Source organism: Protopterus annectens, chromosome 13.part0 (assembly GCF_019279795.1).
Source record: "Protopterus annectens isolate FY-2018-M chromosome 13.part0, PAN1.0, whole genome shotgun sequence".
NCBI lineage: Eukaryota > Metazoa > Chordata > Ceratodontiformes > Protopteridae > Protopterus > Protopterus annectens.
Window position 1 is genome coordinate 131,115,903 of NC_056747.1, and position 16,769 is coordinate 131,132,671.

Consider the following 16,769-nt stretch of genomic DNA (forward strand, 5'->3'; position numbering starts at 1 on the left):
TTTAGCTGCAAATTATGTATTATTTATTTACTTTACATTTGTTTACCGGGATGGTCCGACTGGACACATGTCCATTTTCAGCAGAGGCCCGGGGAGAAAAGCTCCAAAAAGACATTTCACCAAACTGTTACATTTTTACAGTTTAAAACACAAAATAAAACACAAATAAAAGGATTTTTACAAAGATGTAAACAAACACAACAAACAGATATACACAAACAAATCATTACATTTTTACTCAGATGGAAATTTCTAGACAGTGTTTTTAAGAGTGATAGGGTACTGAATGTCTAGTAGGCTAACCAGGTAGTAGATCCAAGGAGATCATAGGATTTATAAGTTAAGAAACAATAAAGATTAGGCAGAAGTCCTCCATGTGTACACGAGTGATGGTTAGCGTTAGTCTGTATTAGGACAAGGACATAGCCATCGTTTATTAAAGTACTGAATCCGACTTTTCTTGAATTGACCATCTTGTTTTCATCTACAACATATTCTTGTACTGTTTACCCTTAGCTTTTTCTTCCTTTTAAACACTGTAGAAGAATGACTATCTTGCCACAACTGATTAAATGTCAGACATTTTTATAATATTTACAGATACATTTAATTTGTGTCACAATATTCCATGCTGCTCATGGCTGTCATTTTTGCTTCTTTTATACTCTTGAATAATTCTCATATTATTTCTGTATCGTGCTGTTTTATACACTATTTATCTTACTAATAAATTTATTTGGAATCCATAATTTTACTTATTCCACACACATCTATTGCTTTGTTTAATGTTAAATCTCCTTCTCCTATTAACCTGATCCTTGTTTGATCATTTGTTATTCCACACATGATTCTATCTCATACTAATTGCATGCCTCATAAATTAACAGTCATTTACTAAATGCTTTAATTTAGTATAACGAAATGGGTATTTACAGGCTCTGTGGGACTCTGTATCCCAGTGAAGAAAGCACATCTAATAGATGTTTCTTTTTCACAGTAACTCTGAAAACTTCTGTTTTGTTATAGTAATTTTCTCTTTCTCAAAACCTGAAGGTATTAACTTTCAAGGTTCTTCCCTTGCAACATGCAGAAACATGGCACATTAAGAAGAAATTCCAAGAAGCCTAAAAATGTAATGTCTGGCACTTAGAGCAGATGATTAAGGCAAAACAATCAATGGAACTAATTTCATTTTCTTACCAACATTAAATAATGAACAATTTTTTCTTAACGAATCAGATAATGAGAAAATAGCTTCCATGACTCCATCTGCTATATAATGCTGCCAAGCGAACATTGCTTCCATGACTCCATCTACTATATAATGCTGCCAAGCGAACATTGCTTAAATTTGGCCTTAAAGCTGCTTTAAAACATGTCCCTTCCATGGCTCCATCTACTATATAATGCTGCCAAGCGAACATTGCTTAAATTTGGCCTTAAAGCTGCTTTAAAACATGTCCCTTCACCACAATCTATCTCTTCCAACAAAAAACCCGGTTGAAATGTAAGGCATACAAATATCAGCTCATTGACTCCTGTGTCCCTCAAAAAGATCTGTAAGCATTGACTAACATATTTCTTTTTTCACTCTCATGACCAGTCAACAAAAGAAGGGCAACATTCACTCAGTGGCATGTTTGTTTATAGTCCCTCAAAGTGTTCCCACAAATGCTTCTTGCCAGTAGCAGCCTCCCGAGGTTTAAGACACATCTGAACAAATTAGTTGATAAATGTATTCATCCACCAGTAAATGAATGCTACAGTAGTCAGAAAAACCAAACTGCTGGCACACAAATGTACTACCAACATATAACAGCAAAAGACATTATTTCATTGTCTTGGCTGAAGCAAGCTTACAAGTTTTGACAATAACTTACCCTTTCCTATCACTGAATGAAACCTTTATTACATTCTCATACCATGTGACTAGAATTCCCTACCCAAATATACTAAATATCAACAATTCAAAAAGAAAGCATCCAAATAACTATATACTGGTTGAACTCATATAAGGGTATATAAATAGTAAGACAGGGCTACTCAGTGCAGGCAGACTGGACTGTGAAGAAAGCAGCTAACAATCATCATGAGTCCCTTACTGCTACAGACAAGGGTATACCCCCACTCTACTGCTACAAACAAGGGGTTCACCCCTACTCTACTGCTACAGACAAGGGGTATACCCTCACTCTACTGCTACAAACAAGGGGTTCACCCCTACTCTACTGCTACAAACAAGGGGTACACCCCCAGTCTACTGCTACAAACGAGGGGTTCACCCCTACTCTACTGCTACAAATAAGGGGTACACCCCAGTCTACTGCTACAAACAAGGGGTGCACCCCCACTCTACTGCTACTAACAAGGGGTGCACCCCCACTCTGCTACAAACAAGAGCTACACCCCCATTCTACTGCTACAGGCAAGAGGTACACCCCCACTCTACTGCTACAAACAAGGGGTACACCCCCACTCTACTGCTACAAACAAGGGGTACATCCCCACTCTACTGCTACAAACAAGGGGTACATCCCCACTCTACTGCTACAAACAAGGGGTACACCCTACTCTACTGCTACAGGCAAGCATGCAGTCCCAATCCAAACAGCATGGACAACAGATTTCAAAGAATGTTTATTTAAATGGTGACTGAGGTTAAAAACTGCATTATGAGAAGACTTAAAAATTATATCACTGTTTTCACACACATATAACCAAAATATGAGGAATATGAGTCTTACATTCAGGTCCATCAGTGATCCATTTCTATGTAAGTCTGTATTATGAAATTATAATGCACATTTGGCCAACACCATGAAAGTCAATTTATACTTAAAATTAGACATTAATATAAACAAACAGGTTTGTACTACAACATGCCCCACCTGATTATAAAACAAACTCTCATCAGACATATGAAAAAGAGGTAACAAACATGTAAAAGGAAGTTAATACATGCGTGGAAGAAAGGATGATCACATCTGTGGCTGAATACATGCGTGGAAGAAAGGATGATCACATCTGTGGCTGAATACATGCATGGAAGAAAGGATGATCACATCTGTGGCTGAATACATACATGGAAGATAGGATGATCACATCTGTGGCTGAATACATGCATGGAAGAAAGGATTATCACATCTGTGGCTGAATACATGCATGAAAGAAAGAATTATCACATCTGTGGCTTTCAAGGGTAAAGGCTTCACTATGCTCCAGGAGACCAAAGTTTGAGCAGCAGTTTGGTCATAGAAGTAGCTAGCATGGGGAAGGAGGAAGTGCTATGGCTAACACAGCTCAACATGTGATATTCCCGATAGGACCAAGGGAGGTAAAAGGATATATCCTTCAAGTTTCTTGATGACCTAAGGTTGTGCGGCCGATTAGATTGTGTGAAACTATAAAACATTTTCAGTTCTGCTGTTCTGGACCTAAAAGTCCAAAAAAGTACCAGTTACAGTGCAGTTTGTGTTTCATATTTCTGTGCAACTGACCTCCACTAATGCTTTGTGTCTTGCTGTCTCCATGCATGCTGTAAAGTACTGGACGGTAAAAGCAAGATATGATGACACACAGTAATGTTATAATATGCCTTGTATATTCATATTTTAAACTGTTCCGTCACCTCCTGAGTACTAAACATCCACTGTTACACTACTGCTATAACTAAATTAGGCTTTTTAAGTTTTGAAAGCAACCACATTGCATGTTTTTAACATGATGAAGAGCTGCAGTGCTGTGTACCCTAACACACACCACACACATATATAGATATACATATATAGATATATATATATATATATATATATATATATATGGGTTCACTTTATAATTTCGAAATACTGAAATAGCGAATGTCAGTATTTCGAAATCATAAAGTTGAAAATTCAAAATCGCAAATTCGCGGTTATGGCTTACGGTATGTGGAGTGCAGTATTGGGAGTGTATCGTGTATGGATGTAGGTGCAATTGAAGGTAAGTGAGTGCTTTGTAAGGATTTTGTGTGGGAGTTTTAATGTGTCTGAATGTGTGTAAGTGTTGGATGTGTTGATGTATGTATATGTGTGATGGTTGTGTATGTGCGAGGGACTGTGAAATGTGTGGGTGTGTGTTTCCTTTTTGTGTCTGTTTTTGTGATCTCAGAGTAAGTATATATAAGTAGGGGGGTCTGGGTGGTGCAGCCCCCCACATGGAGGGTGCAGGGGGGCTTGCCCTCCTGCTTACATGTAGTGTAGGTTTGTTTGTGTTTTTGTGTTTGTGTGTGTTTTGTTTTTTTGTAGTATGGGTTGAACGATGTATGTGTTGTGTGATGTATGGTGTGTATTTGTTCATGATTGTGTGTTTCACGATTGTGTATATATATATATATATATATATATATATATATATATATATATATATATATGGATCTATGTCATATAATCAAGTTTACAGAAATTCAAAAGTCATATGGTTGAGACCATATGATTGAGTTTCTGAAAACTCGAACATCAAAAAAAACACAACAATCCACCTTTTTGTTTTTGTTTTTTTGCAGGGGCAAGCCCCCTGCACCCCCCCACATCCCCTGCAAATTATATATTCCAACTCCAAGCTCGCACTATAGTGAGGAAAAGGGTAAATTTCCCGATCCTCACTGTATTTTTTGATCTCCATTCAAAAGCTTTGAGTTTTCAAAAACTCAGTCATATGGTCTCGACCATATGGTGTTTGAGTTTCTGAAAACTCTATCAGCTGATAGGGACCCATATATATATATATATATATATATATATATATATATATATATATATATATATATATATATACGGTATATGTGTGTGTATGTATGTATATAGCCTAATAATGGTGCTCAGTAAAATAAAAACAAAAATTGTTCCAATGCCTTGTGAAAGGTTAAGCACAATTCTTCCCAGTTGTGTGGACTACCAGTGCTCTTCCTTTTGCAGTGCTTTGATGTGGAGTGCACAGTTCTGCCCCATTGTACCCCTACCCCTGCCCCTCAGTACTGCCTTTATACCAAGCCACTGTAACCAGATGGAATTCATGTTGTTGTCCTACTGTTAATCAATTAGTCCAATAACTGGTGTGCTCACACCATGATATGACAGTTTCTATCCTATGCATATGTTAGCTTAATTTGCAATTCACCATCTTTACTATGTCTCATATGCAAAACACGAAGAATTCTAAATTCAGCCTCCTAATTCTGAAAATCTCTGTTTTTATTAGAATATTTAAAAAATCCATGCAGCTCCAGGCTTTCTAGCAAATCAGAGTTCTACATTCATTCATGGCATCAGGTAAACAGAAGCATTTGCAAGGTAGTAATATTTGACAGTAACTCATACTCTGTTACATTTTTAGTTATTATACATTGGAGGAGCTTCATTATTAAACCCAAGTGGTCTAAAAACAGCAGTGCTAAATGTAACAGACCCGCAACACTGCATCTCACGCAGAAACACCTGAATACATTATGACATCATGCTGTTACATAGGTTCATATGTTGGTACTAGGCTATCAGCCCTAGGGCCTATACAAGCCTAGCCATAACAATTCCCTGGCTATTTCTTCCCACAGTATTTGCTTCCCTGGACCCCTGTCTAGCAGGGCAACTGCTGTGATCCCCGGGGTGAATTTCCTATCTGCCATCCAATCTTCAAGATTCATTTTGAAGAGGACCAAAGAGGTGCTCTGCACGGTCATTCTGCACAACCTTCCATTGCAGGGTAGCAGCAGTTCCTATATAAAAGGGCCATACATGTAGTAAAGTCATATAATCAGATTGTGCCTGCCATAACTGGTACAAATATATATTTTTTATTTATTTATTTAACATTTGTTTACTGGGAAAAGTCAGACTTGGAACACAGCCAGTTTTCAGCAGAGGCCCAGAGAAAAACACTCCAGATGTATGTCTTTATAATGTGGTTGGATACCGGAGCACCCATAGGAAACCCACATGGATGCAGGAAGGACATGCAGATTCCACATAGAAGGCACCCCAGCCGAAAACTGAACCAGAGAACCTCTTGCTGTGAGGCAACAACACAACCGCTGCACCACTGTGCCGTCCAGTTTTGCAAAACCTATAAATGTCACTAAATTCTCATCTCACTCTTTTCAACATTACAATAAAAACTAAAAGTGCCTTCCTCACGTCTTCTTTAAATAGGGTCTTAAATATGAGTCTACATTATTATCAGAGTGTTTACATCTATTGGACTGCACAGATTACCACAACAAATTATCATTTAAGTTTATTTACATATACCTTCTAGTATTTGTACCCTATTTGCCATAACAATAATAATAATAACAACTTCATATTCTGATGATCATCTCACTCTAAAATACACATCAGAAGACAGCAATCTAAGATGCAAATACAGCAAGTTGTGTGCAGCAGCTCACATGTAGTTGATGCAGCATCTAGAAACTACTGGACCCCACACCCCAAAGTAGCAAAACAACTAAGAAACATCTCCAAAGCAAACTACAGCCTACTAAGTGATGGTATAAGAAGTTTTATACCCCCTGCAATGACAGGCAACAGTGACTCCTGTGCAGAAATGTACACAAATGCCCTGTATAATCATCTTAACAACTGTATAGACTCAGCTATACCTGACCGGATTAAAACCAGGCCCTCCCCAAAAAAAACAAGCCATCTTGGGGAACATCTAGTATAAACTGAATGTATAGCAAAAGGAAGAGACTGATGTCCAAGAACAAAGACAACTGCCTCTGCAGAGGAAGAATTTCCTCCACAGATTGAACAAGCAAATCAGAAGTCTTGTAAAGTCCTCTAAAGCTAATTATGAAGATAAAATGGCATCTCTAGCCAAGGACAGTCATAAGACATTCTTTACCCATGTCCAAAATTTAAAAGGGAGTGCTCAGCTGTGTGCCGAATTGGTAGTAGATGGTACCACTCACACTATACCGGAGAAAATTACTTTCCTGCTGACAGACTTGGTGCAAACTTCATTACCTAACCCCATCAGCCATATGACACCAGTTCTCCACCTAGTATATCTAGAGATCAAGTCATATATGTGCTCTTCAAGGCCAAAAACATGGCCTTAATGGGACCAGGTAACATCCTAGGTTGCTTACAAAGTACTCTAAAACAGGACCTAGCTGACCCACTTGCCATTCTCTTTGCACCAGCAGAATGGAGAACAGCAACATTAATCCCCTTGCATAAAGGGGGGGGGGGGCATCAACCGACCCTGGGAACTATAGACCAATAAACCTAACCCACCTCATCTGCAAGGCCATGGAAAGGATCATCATGGACCTTATCAACAAGGACAAAGGCAACCTTTAAATCCTAGACCCCAATCCAGTTTGGCTTCGTTAAGGGTAGATTGTGCTTGCTGAACCTGGTAGACGTCTTAGTGAAAGTCACTAAAGGCCAGTATGAAAGTAAGACGATGCATATACCTATCTGGACCTAGCCAAAGCCTATGCCACAATCCTCCACTTGGGTATCACTGAAAAACTCTCCCAGTTAGGCGTTAACTCTTACATCACTAGATGGGTAGCTACATCATTAGATGGGTAATTGGCTCACCAACAGAACACATACTGTCAAAGTTGGTGACTCCACCTCTACCAATAAATCTCTCACCAGTGGTATACTGCAAGGATCTGTACTGGGCCCTTTACTATTTGGAATCTGTTTCTCAGACGTCCTGGCTAAAGTAGACTGTCTTTGACTTACTAAGTTCACTGATGATTGCAAACTAGGAGTCCCCCCAACGATGTTAACATATTACAGGAGGGGCTAACACAAACAAATGACTGGTGCCAAAGTCACAGTCTAAAACTATGTGCAAAAAAGTGCACAATTATCCCATTTGGCAAATCAGAATTCCCACTAATTAAAATATTGACAGCACCCCTCTAAGTTCAAACCCAGTGGTGCAAGATTTGGGAACACAGGTCAACAGCAATCTGGACTTTGACCACCAGGTTTCCATGGTGGTAAGGAAAGCCTTCTACATTGCACATTTCATAACTAAAGGAATCGCATCCAGGTCCAAGGATGTTATAAGCCCACTTTACTTGACCTTAATCAGGCCATTAATAGAGTACAATGTTCCCTTCTGCATGTATCTACCAGACACCCACAGCAACTGGAGAGACCACAGAGATTTCTCACTAAGAAGACATAGGGCTTCCAAACAATGACCTGCGTGGACAGACTGAAAACCCTGTCACTGTACTCTGTATCATATAGGCTACTGAGAGGTGACTTATAGCACTACAGTCACTCGCTCTAGGGATCTCATCCTTGCCAGTGGCATTAACAGAATATGCTGGAGAGAAAGGAATGTCTCCTAGAGATTGCCTCTGCTCTGGAATACAGTTGTAATTCATATAAAGCAGAGCTCCTCAATGACTCTATTCAAGCTCAACCTGGACAAATCGATGGGTGACTGCAAATTCACCGCAGGGGCGGCACCTATGTCCATCAAGGACAGGAGTAGTCAGTGCTGGTCTGTAAAAAATACATCCATCTAACCAAGGACAATTGGGGCAACCCTGTATTAACATGGTTAGGCTTATAAAAGCTCTAGGGCCGCTAGCCTAGTAACCTCCTATGAACATATGAAACAAACATGTAGTGCTATAGTGTATTTCTTATAAACTTTAGCCTAATTTAAAACTTTAGAGAAAGAAAATCCTAACCAAAATACTAAAACTCAGCATGAATGAGAGAGAGCAAAGACAGTGAAGTTGGTTTTCTGAAAACCTGCCCAAAGAAGCTTATAAATGGGAGACATAAAAGTCAAATTGATATTTCTGCAAACTTGCACTTTTTTTCCTGAAGAATAGATTATTTATCCCCAACACACACACAGCCACAATTACCCTCTTTTTTATAATAAGTTTGAGGTTACAGCATGTTAGGGAAAGGGATGTAGACATTGGAGCATTGGTGGGGCTCACTGTCTTGCAGTGTAATGCCTGTCACATTGGCAACTGTATGACTCCTAAGAAAAAGGTATTCACATTGGAAGTCTGAAATGCAAATACTTACTTTAGAGGAATACAAATCATTAATGGGTCATATTCAGAAAACTTTGCTGCATCATGCTAAAATAATTTGTGTGATGGGCAGCTACATACACTGCGAGTGTGATTTGGTCAATTAACGTGGTCAGCCTGTTATATGCTAATGACTGAATAATGAAGGGACACTTATGAAAATGAGACAAAACAAGACACCAAAGTGACTCAGAAATGTCTAAATGCTGTGCAGCATTCATTTTAGATTTGAACTCTGCCATATGTCTGTGTTCAGATGTAGTACATCATGCTACCATGCTTGGGGATGTCATAGCCACTATAAATGTTTACGTGCAGGAGGGTTTCATTGAATTACCCCTGGAAATGCAGGGTCATCTAACCACACTTAACATTTCATGCCCTCCATGACATATGGACCAGTACCATGTAGACAGGGGCACCATACAACAAACTGTGAAAATGTGTCAGTCTTATCTGCAACCCCATGATAGTAATGGAGTCACTATCCCAGTGAATGCCAAGGCATGTGTGGCTCTATGTACAGTAGCTACAGGGACGTTTTGGCAACCTATCTCAGCATCTGCATCAAGAATTCTCCATCAGTCCCTCAAATGCCATGTTTCAACATGTGAGGAAGCATATGTGGTTTCTATGAATGCCAGAGAGACAGCCAAAACCATGCTGTTGTTCTATAATACAGCCCATATCTGAGGTTATGGGAGCCATAGACTGTACCCACAGAACCACTGAACCACAAAAGGTATCACTCCATCACCAGCCAGATGGTCTGTAATGCACAGGTTATCATTTGTAATGTGTGTCCAGGGCACCCAAGTAGTTTTCATGACTCCCACATATGACACACGTGATCTGTATCAACAGCTTGCGAAAGGTGACCTCCCACAGTGGTATCTTGTTGGTGATGCTGGACAGGCCCTAGAACCCTGGCTCACAAGACACATCAGAGATCTACACAATCAAACTGACCAGGGGTGCATCCACAAACTATCATCAGAAACATTATAGAGCATTTGTTTGGGCTACTGAAGTCATGCTTTCACTGTCTGGATACATTCTGTGCTGCCCTGCAGTATGACCCTGCCACATGTACCAAAATACTGAACTTGTGTGCTGCATTCTGTGCTGCCCTGCAGTATGACCCTGCCATGTGTACCAAAATACTGAACTTGTGTGCTGCATTCTGTGCTGCCCTGCAGTATGACCCTGCCACGTGTACCAACATACTGAACTTGTTATGCTGCATTCTGTGCTGCCCTGCAGTATGACCCCACCACGTGTACCAACATACTGAACTTGTGTGCTGCATTCTGTGCTGCCCTGCAGTATGACCTCGCCACGTGTACCAAAATACTGAACTTGTGTGCTGCGTTCTGTGCTGCCCTGCAGTATGATCCTGCCACGTGTACCAACATACTGAACTTGTGTGCTGCATTCTGTGCTGCCCTGCAGTATGACCCTGCCACGTGTACCAAAATACTGAACTTGTGTGCTGCATTCTGTGCTGCCCTGCAGTATGACCATGCCACGTATACCAAAATACTGAACTTGTGTGCTGCATTCTGTGCTGCCCTGCAGTATGACCCCGCCACGTGTACCAAAATACTGAACTTGTGTGCTGCATTCTGTGCTGCCCTGCAATATGACCCTGCCACGTGTACCAAAATACTGAACTTGTGTGCTGCATTCTGTGCTGCCCTGCAGTATGACCCTGCCACGTGTACTGAACTTGTGTGCTGCATTCTGTGCTGCCCTGCAGTATGACCCTGCCACGTCTACCAACATACTGAACTTGTGTGCTGCATTCTGTGCTGCCCTGCAGTATGACCTCGCCACGTGTACCAACATACTGAACTTGTGTGCTGCATTCTGTGCTGCCCTGCAGTATGACCCTGCCACGTGTACCAAAATACTGAACTTGTGTGCTGCATTCTGTGCTGCCCTGCAGTATGCCCCTGCCATGTGTACCAAAATACTGAACTTGTGTGTTGTTACACAAACACCTGACCATATGAACAGCACTGTTAAAAAAAGTTGTTGATAATTACATTTGTGCAAGGCACACAACACTACAACAGTACTGAACATTAATCTCAGTAGGAAGGCAGGGGTACAGCTACCATCTATCCTAACAATATTGCATGCTACTATAATCAATAAAGTTCCACTCTAACCCTTGCTAAACTTATTGACAATGCATATACAAGCACCAATAAACTGGCATCACTTATACGTGCAGAGTACACAGCAGACAAAGAGCTACTACTGAACAAAGGAAGATGTGCAAAAAGTAGCATTAACCTTATTTAAGGCTACTGTCTTGAGATGAATATGTGTTTAAAAAACACCCTTAGTAGGATTCAAACTTTAAACTTTTTCCCCACTGTTTTCTTCCATAGTGTGACAAGCTTCTGTGCTTCTCATTTCACTTATAATGAGCAGAGCCACCACTCTGGCCATGATGATTATGCTAATTAGGTCTTATCTCATTACTGTTTCTCACTCGCTCAATTTGTATGATGAGCAAACAAGGTAAACATCATGGAGATTTCTGCATGATGACGTGCACATACGTGAACACCTGCTGAATGCTCCACACATGTATGGGCAGTCAGTTATAATCATCTATATTTAACCATCATTACCAGATTGAATTGCTGCAGAGCATGTGGAGATGGTGACGGTGCGTTAACTCTGTGGGTAGCTAAAAGAAGTTATACCTAAATTATTGCAGTGGCGAGTGCGCCTTAACTTCTCATGTCACTGTAATGGCAATAACATTGTTCCCCCATACATGAGGTGCCAGTAGCAATGGTGACAGCCTTGCCTAGACTAATCCAGCCATGGTCCTTATACTGTGACGTAGTACAGCCCTTCTGCAGGTATCTTCAGCTGAACTCCTTATTAGGATATCCAGAAAATAAGTACTACTATCTCATTCTTCAGCCATGATGTCTCATCATGAAGAATACCAAGAAACAAGGGAGGAGGATTGGTGCCCAAAACAGCTCTCACATGTCCCAGTGTCAGCGCAATGATGGCCATCAACAAGCAACTCATTTGCATGATGAATGGCAAACTCAAAAAATATAGGTACTGTATTTTTATGGTGTGAAACATGGCAGCCCTCCATCCCGGTGTATGCTGCTGAAAATGCATGCTCTGCATGTTTCTGTGTCTTTATTTTTCAGAATGTACCTGATTTTTCTTCTGTTTTGCACTGTCCCTCTGTAGCATGTTCTGATAGAAAAGTCTGGCCATTGAATGGTACTTTAGCAGCAGGACTTTTTTCTGTTGGTATATGCTCAATTTACAATGGGTACCCTCGTTAGGCTGTCCAATCAGCGTGTTCGTTTCTGAATAAGAATGACCCATCATTGTACAATTACAATATAACTGTTTAAAAAGAGCTCATTAATACCTATTGACATTATTCTGGAAATTAAACATTTTATACTATTTATCGACAAGTCCGACACTTAAAAACTAGTTTTCACAGCAGCTAATGTGATATTCGGCAGCCTTGCAACATTTTGGAAGAGAAATGATTACGAATTCAACTGCCATGATACTTACAGTGTGACAGGAATGGTCTCAACTTCATTCTTTGTGCCATATAGTGAGAGATAGAAAAGCTGATTCTCCTGCTTCCAGTTGTCCTTTGCAAATAGGTGCATTTTGAATTGGTAATGAAACACTATGGGAAATAAAAATGTAAATTAAATAAAATGACACATTATTTTTAAATTATTCCTGCATGGTAGAAACACAGCTGATAAACACAATACTAACTTTCACTCTCACTCCAGGCCTGCAGATTCTTATAATTACCACATCCCCATTTCTATAACATGTCTGATGTGACAGTCCAAATAAAATACAAAATGTGATAAATGCAATGATGCAATCACGCAGAACCGCACAATTAGTTTTTGCCTATAGAAGAACTCTTTACTTGTCAGCCTCAAGTCCATCACTATTTTTCTACACCTGCAAATCTACAATATAATATTTCAGGTAGATTAGCACATTAAACTGTGATTTTTCTGGTTCAAAATGTGCATGATTATTATATTGCTAAAATGGCCACAGAGGCCTGCTTGTAACTTAAAGTTTTAACAGCTGCACTGGGCAGCTTTACTCACATACTGACCCACAGCTATTAGAAAACCAGCTGCTCTATTCCAAACATGCTTTTTAAAGAAACAGAGGAAAAATTATGCAAAAATAAATAAATAAATAAAATTACTCTTTCATAGGGCCAAAGTTAAGGATTTATAAAATAAGACTTATTTTTGCAAAAGATAGACATTAATAATAATAACCCCATCAACTGATCTTCTAAAGGGGTCAACAGTGGGTAATGTCTGGAATCCCCTTCATGAGAAGCCAGTTATGGCACAGTTCTGTCACCATTTAGTTCCCACAGTAAGAGGAATCCATGCCTTTCCTGACACAAGTAGTACTGCCATTATGCCAAGCTAGAAGGGGTACCTGGCCTCAGACCTCCGAGTTCTGTACAATGGACCATGAGTGAGCTGTTTTATGGGAAAGACTTATGGCAGCCTCTAAAGCCTCCATAAACTCATCCAGAAGACCAGTGTGATCAAAGGATCAAGTGAAGCAAACAGATCCAGTAATGGAGTCAGTTGTCTCCCCATAATAAGAGGGGTTTCCGGCTTGTTAACATGAAGGCCCTTTCTGCAGTCAAAGTTCAGATCCTGAAATAACACCTGCCTTGGCCACCACGGGGTGATATGGATAGGATTCTGTCTTTTTTTTTTCCTCTGAGCATGACAAAGAGGCATGGAAGCAAGTGGAATGGTGAAAACTGTACAGAAAACTTCCCCTCACTCCTCTGCCCAGAACATACAGTGAAGCATTTCCCCTTCAGGCAAAGAGCACAGTCTCTGGAGTGCCTCATACCTGGAAGGCACTCTGAATGCAGATCTTTTCAATTCTTAGATCCAAGAAAATATGAAGTTGAGAATTAAGATATCTGTCACAGTGTTCATCTCCAATGACATGTGAAGTGCCAACATGGAGATTCTCCATCGAGAACCCACACCCAGACCCACACTGCTTCTCTGCATAGAGCATACAAATGCATTATGCCCTATGTGTTTAGCTACCACAGACCAGACTAATTAATTTCTCTAGGTGAGGCTTTGGTTTAACCTCCCCACCAAGGCATAAAGAGTGAGCAACTTGCTCACCTCAAATAGGTTTTTATGCAGTCCTTACACCTGGGGATCTTCTCTTATATGGTTCATAACATAGGAAAAAGCAGTACTGTATAATGTTTAAACTCTAGCAACTATTATTGCTGGATCATAAATATAAAAAAAATAAAAAAGTATGAGAAAACTATTTAAAATGAACAAGTAATGCACACAGCTTTTATGCACATTCAGTCAAAAAGCTTTTCAAACATTAAATTATTTTTACTCTGAGCTCCAGGTAATTACTATCCAGCTTGCCAGTAATCAGAAATACTGGGGATTACTCTGAGGCAAATCTCTTGGCACTCTTAAGACAGCCAAAGCACAATTAAATACCCCCAGTACTAATTTAATTACCCCCAGTTCACTAAAACAAAAGCAGATGCTTATACCATGGATTTTTACTCCCTTTAATGCCTGCATTAAAGCATCTATTCTCATCCTTGACACGTATGATGGAAAATTTAAGAATAGCCTGCCATGGGAGGAACCCAAATATAAACCCACTTGACAAACAAAGATGTCTGGCATTAAGGAATAAACTCAGAGCTTCTCATTTTATAAGTGACCTCAAATAAGTCTACAAACTACTCAGGCCTAAGATTAGAACTTGCTAAGCAATGTTATAGAATATTGCAATTTATTCTAAAGATGGCCAAAAAGCCTTCTTTAACTAGGTTAGGAATTTCTAACACTTAACAATGCACAGACCTGACCTCAAATGGTATCACCAGTTCTTATTTTAAAGACATCCCCAGTATACTTGCTGATTTTTATTTTTACCTGTCTTTCGTAGACCGGGTTAGCACCACCGGGCTAGTGTCCTCTTTTCAGGAGATACCAGAAGTAGTATTTCAACTACTAGGGAAAATGTGGTCAGGGCATCAGGAAACGTCCCCTACTACTACAGCACACAGGGTGCATGCAGATGATGACTGACAGCATCCCTTCTGTACCTTCTGTACCTGGTGCTGTGGAGGCCGGGACAACAACACTCAAACATGGCGATGGAGGAGTGTGGAGCAGAGGTGAATGCTGACTCTTTAGATTTGCTTTTGAAAAAGGAGGAAGAGTTATCTGGCACACAGATTCATGAGAGTCGTTATTATTATAACCCTCCAATTGGGAGGGTTGCAATATGATTTATTGTTAGAACAAGTTGACCAGAGTGAGTCAGAGACAGGAAAGGACGGGTGATAAGATGGAAAGAATTCATACAGAAGAGGGACATCAGCTTAAGAGAAATACATTTGCAGAAGTGGTAGGAGATGCAAAGGAAGAAAGAAGACAGAGGAAGAACTGAGGAAAAAATGGAAAAGAATTAAGTAGCAAAAATTCAAAATAAAGAAGAACTAGAAAAGGACAGGTATGAAATATGGGACAAGATAGTTATGCCTTTGGGAATCAATACACTGGAGTTAAGAGCATTTATTTTGATTTAAAAAAAAGAGACCTATTGTGGCATTTTCTTTAAGACTGCTAAAGTATTAGACACTTTTCTGGGAGAATATGAAAAAAGCTGGATTAATGGATGGATGAAAAAAGAAAAAATGTATCAGTGGAACAAATATATTGTAAAGACTTTTTTTCGTGAAACATATATACAGTTTTGGTCAGAAACTGAAGAGAAACTTTTAAAAATATTTATTAAATAACTTTTGCAAAGAAGTGATGGACATTTATAAAGGGCTTGTTAATAGAGGATTTCAGGCAGTGGCTTGGTATTTTAATGTGATTCTGAAAATGGAAAATGAAAATAAATTGCACATGTTCCTAGTATCATTAATGTTGAAGGTGATAGAGCTGTTGGTAAGTATTGGGGACAACTGAAAACATGCTTTTTTGTGGGAGGAAGGGACATTTTGTAAGTAAATTGATAAGAAGAAATGTTATTTATGCAGGGAAATTGGTCATGATGCAAGAAAATGTGAAAAGAAATGTTATAAATGCAAACAAACAGGACATTTATGGATGGAATGTAAGATAAAAGTTCAGAACTTAATATAGTGGGACAGATTACAGAACAGGTACCTACTAAGGAGCAATTGCAACAAGAATAACAACAAAAAGAAAAACGGAGAGTAATAACAGCAATATACAAGAAGCAAATGAGATTGATAAACAAAAAGGGGCAGGGGAGATGGAAAGTGAAACTGAGGTTAGCAACAATGAAGATATAGATTGGAAAATGGTTAAAAAGAAAAATTCCATTGGAAAAGGGGTTAAAGATAGGAAAAGAAAATTCCAGGGTGTGGGTTTGAAAGTAAAAACAAAAGGAAATGGATAAATAATTAATTAATTACAAATTAAGGAGAAAAGAAGAAAATAATCTTATAATTGTGTCTATTAATGTTTATAGTATAAAGGATGTAGTAAGAAGGATGGGGGTGTTAGAATGGTGTAATACTAGTGAGGTAGATTTAATAGCATTAGGGAATGTTAGGAGTTTAACTAAAGAAGAAAGAACAGAGTTTATGGAT

At 39.4% G+C, this 16,769-nt stretch overlaps 1 protein-coding gene across 1 annotated transcript in view; it reads right to left on the reverse strand.

Annotated features, from left to right (window-relative positions):
* The window catches only part of LPL (lipoprotein lipase), a 163,027-nt gene that overhangs the window by 57,259 nt on the left and 88,999 nt on the right, over nt 1-16,769 (reverse strand). The window contains exon 7 of the mRNA XM_044090718.1: nt 12,644-12,764. Within this exon, the coding sequence (XP_043946653.1) occupies nt 12,644-12,764 (121 nt within the window). The remainder of the gene's footprint in view (nt 1-12,643; nt 12,765-16,769) is intronic.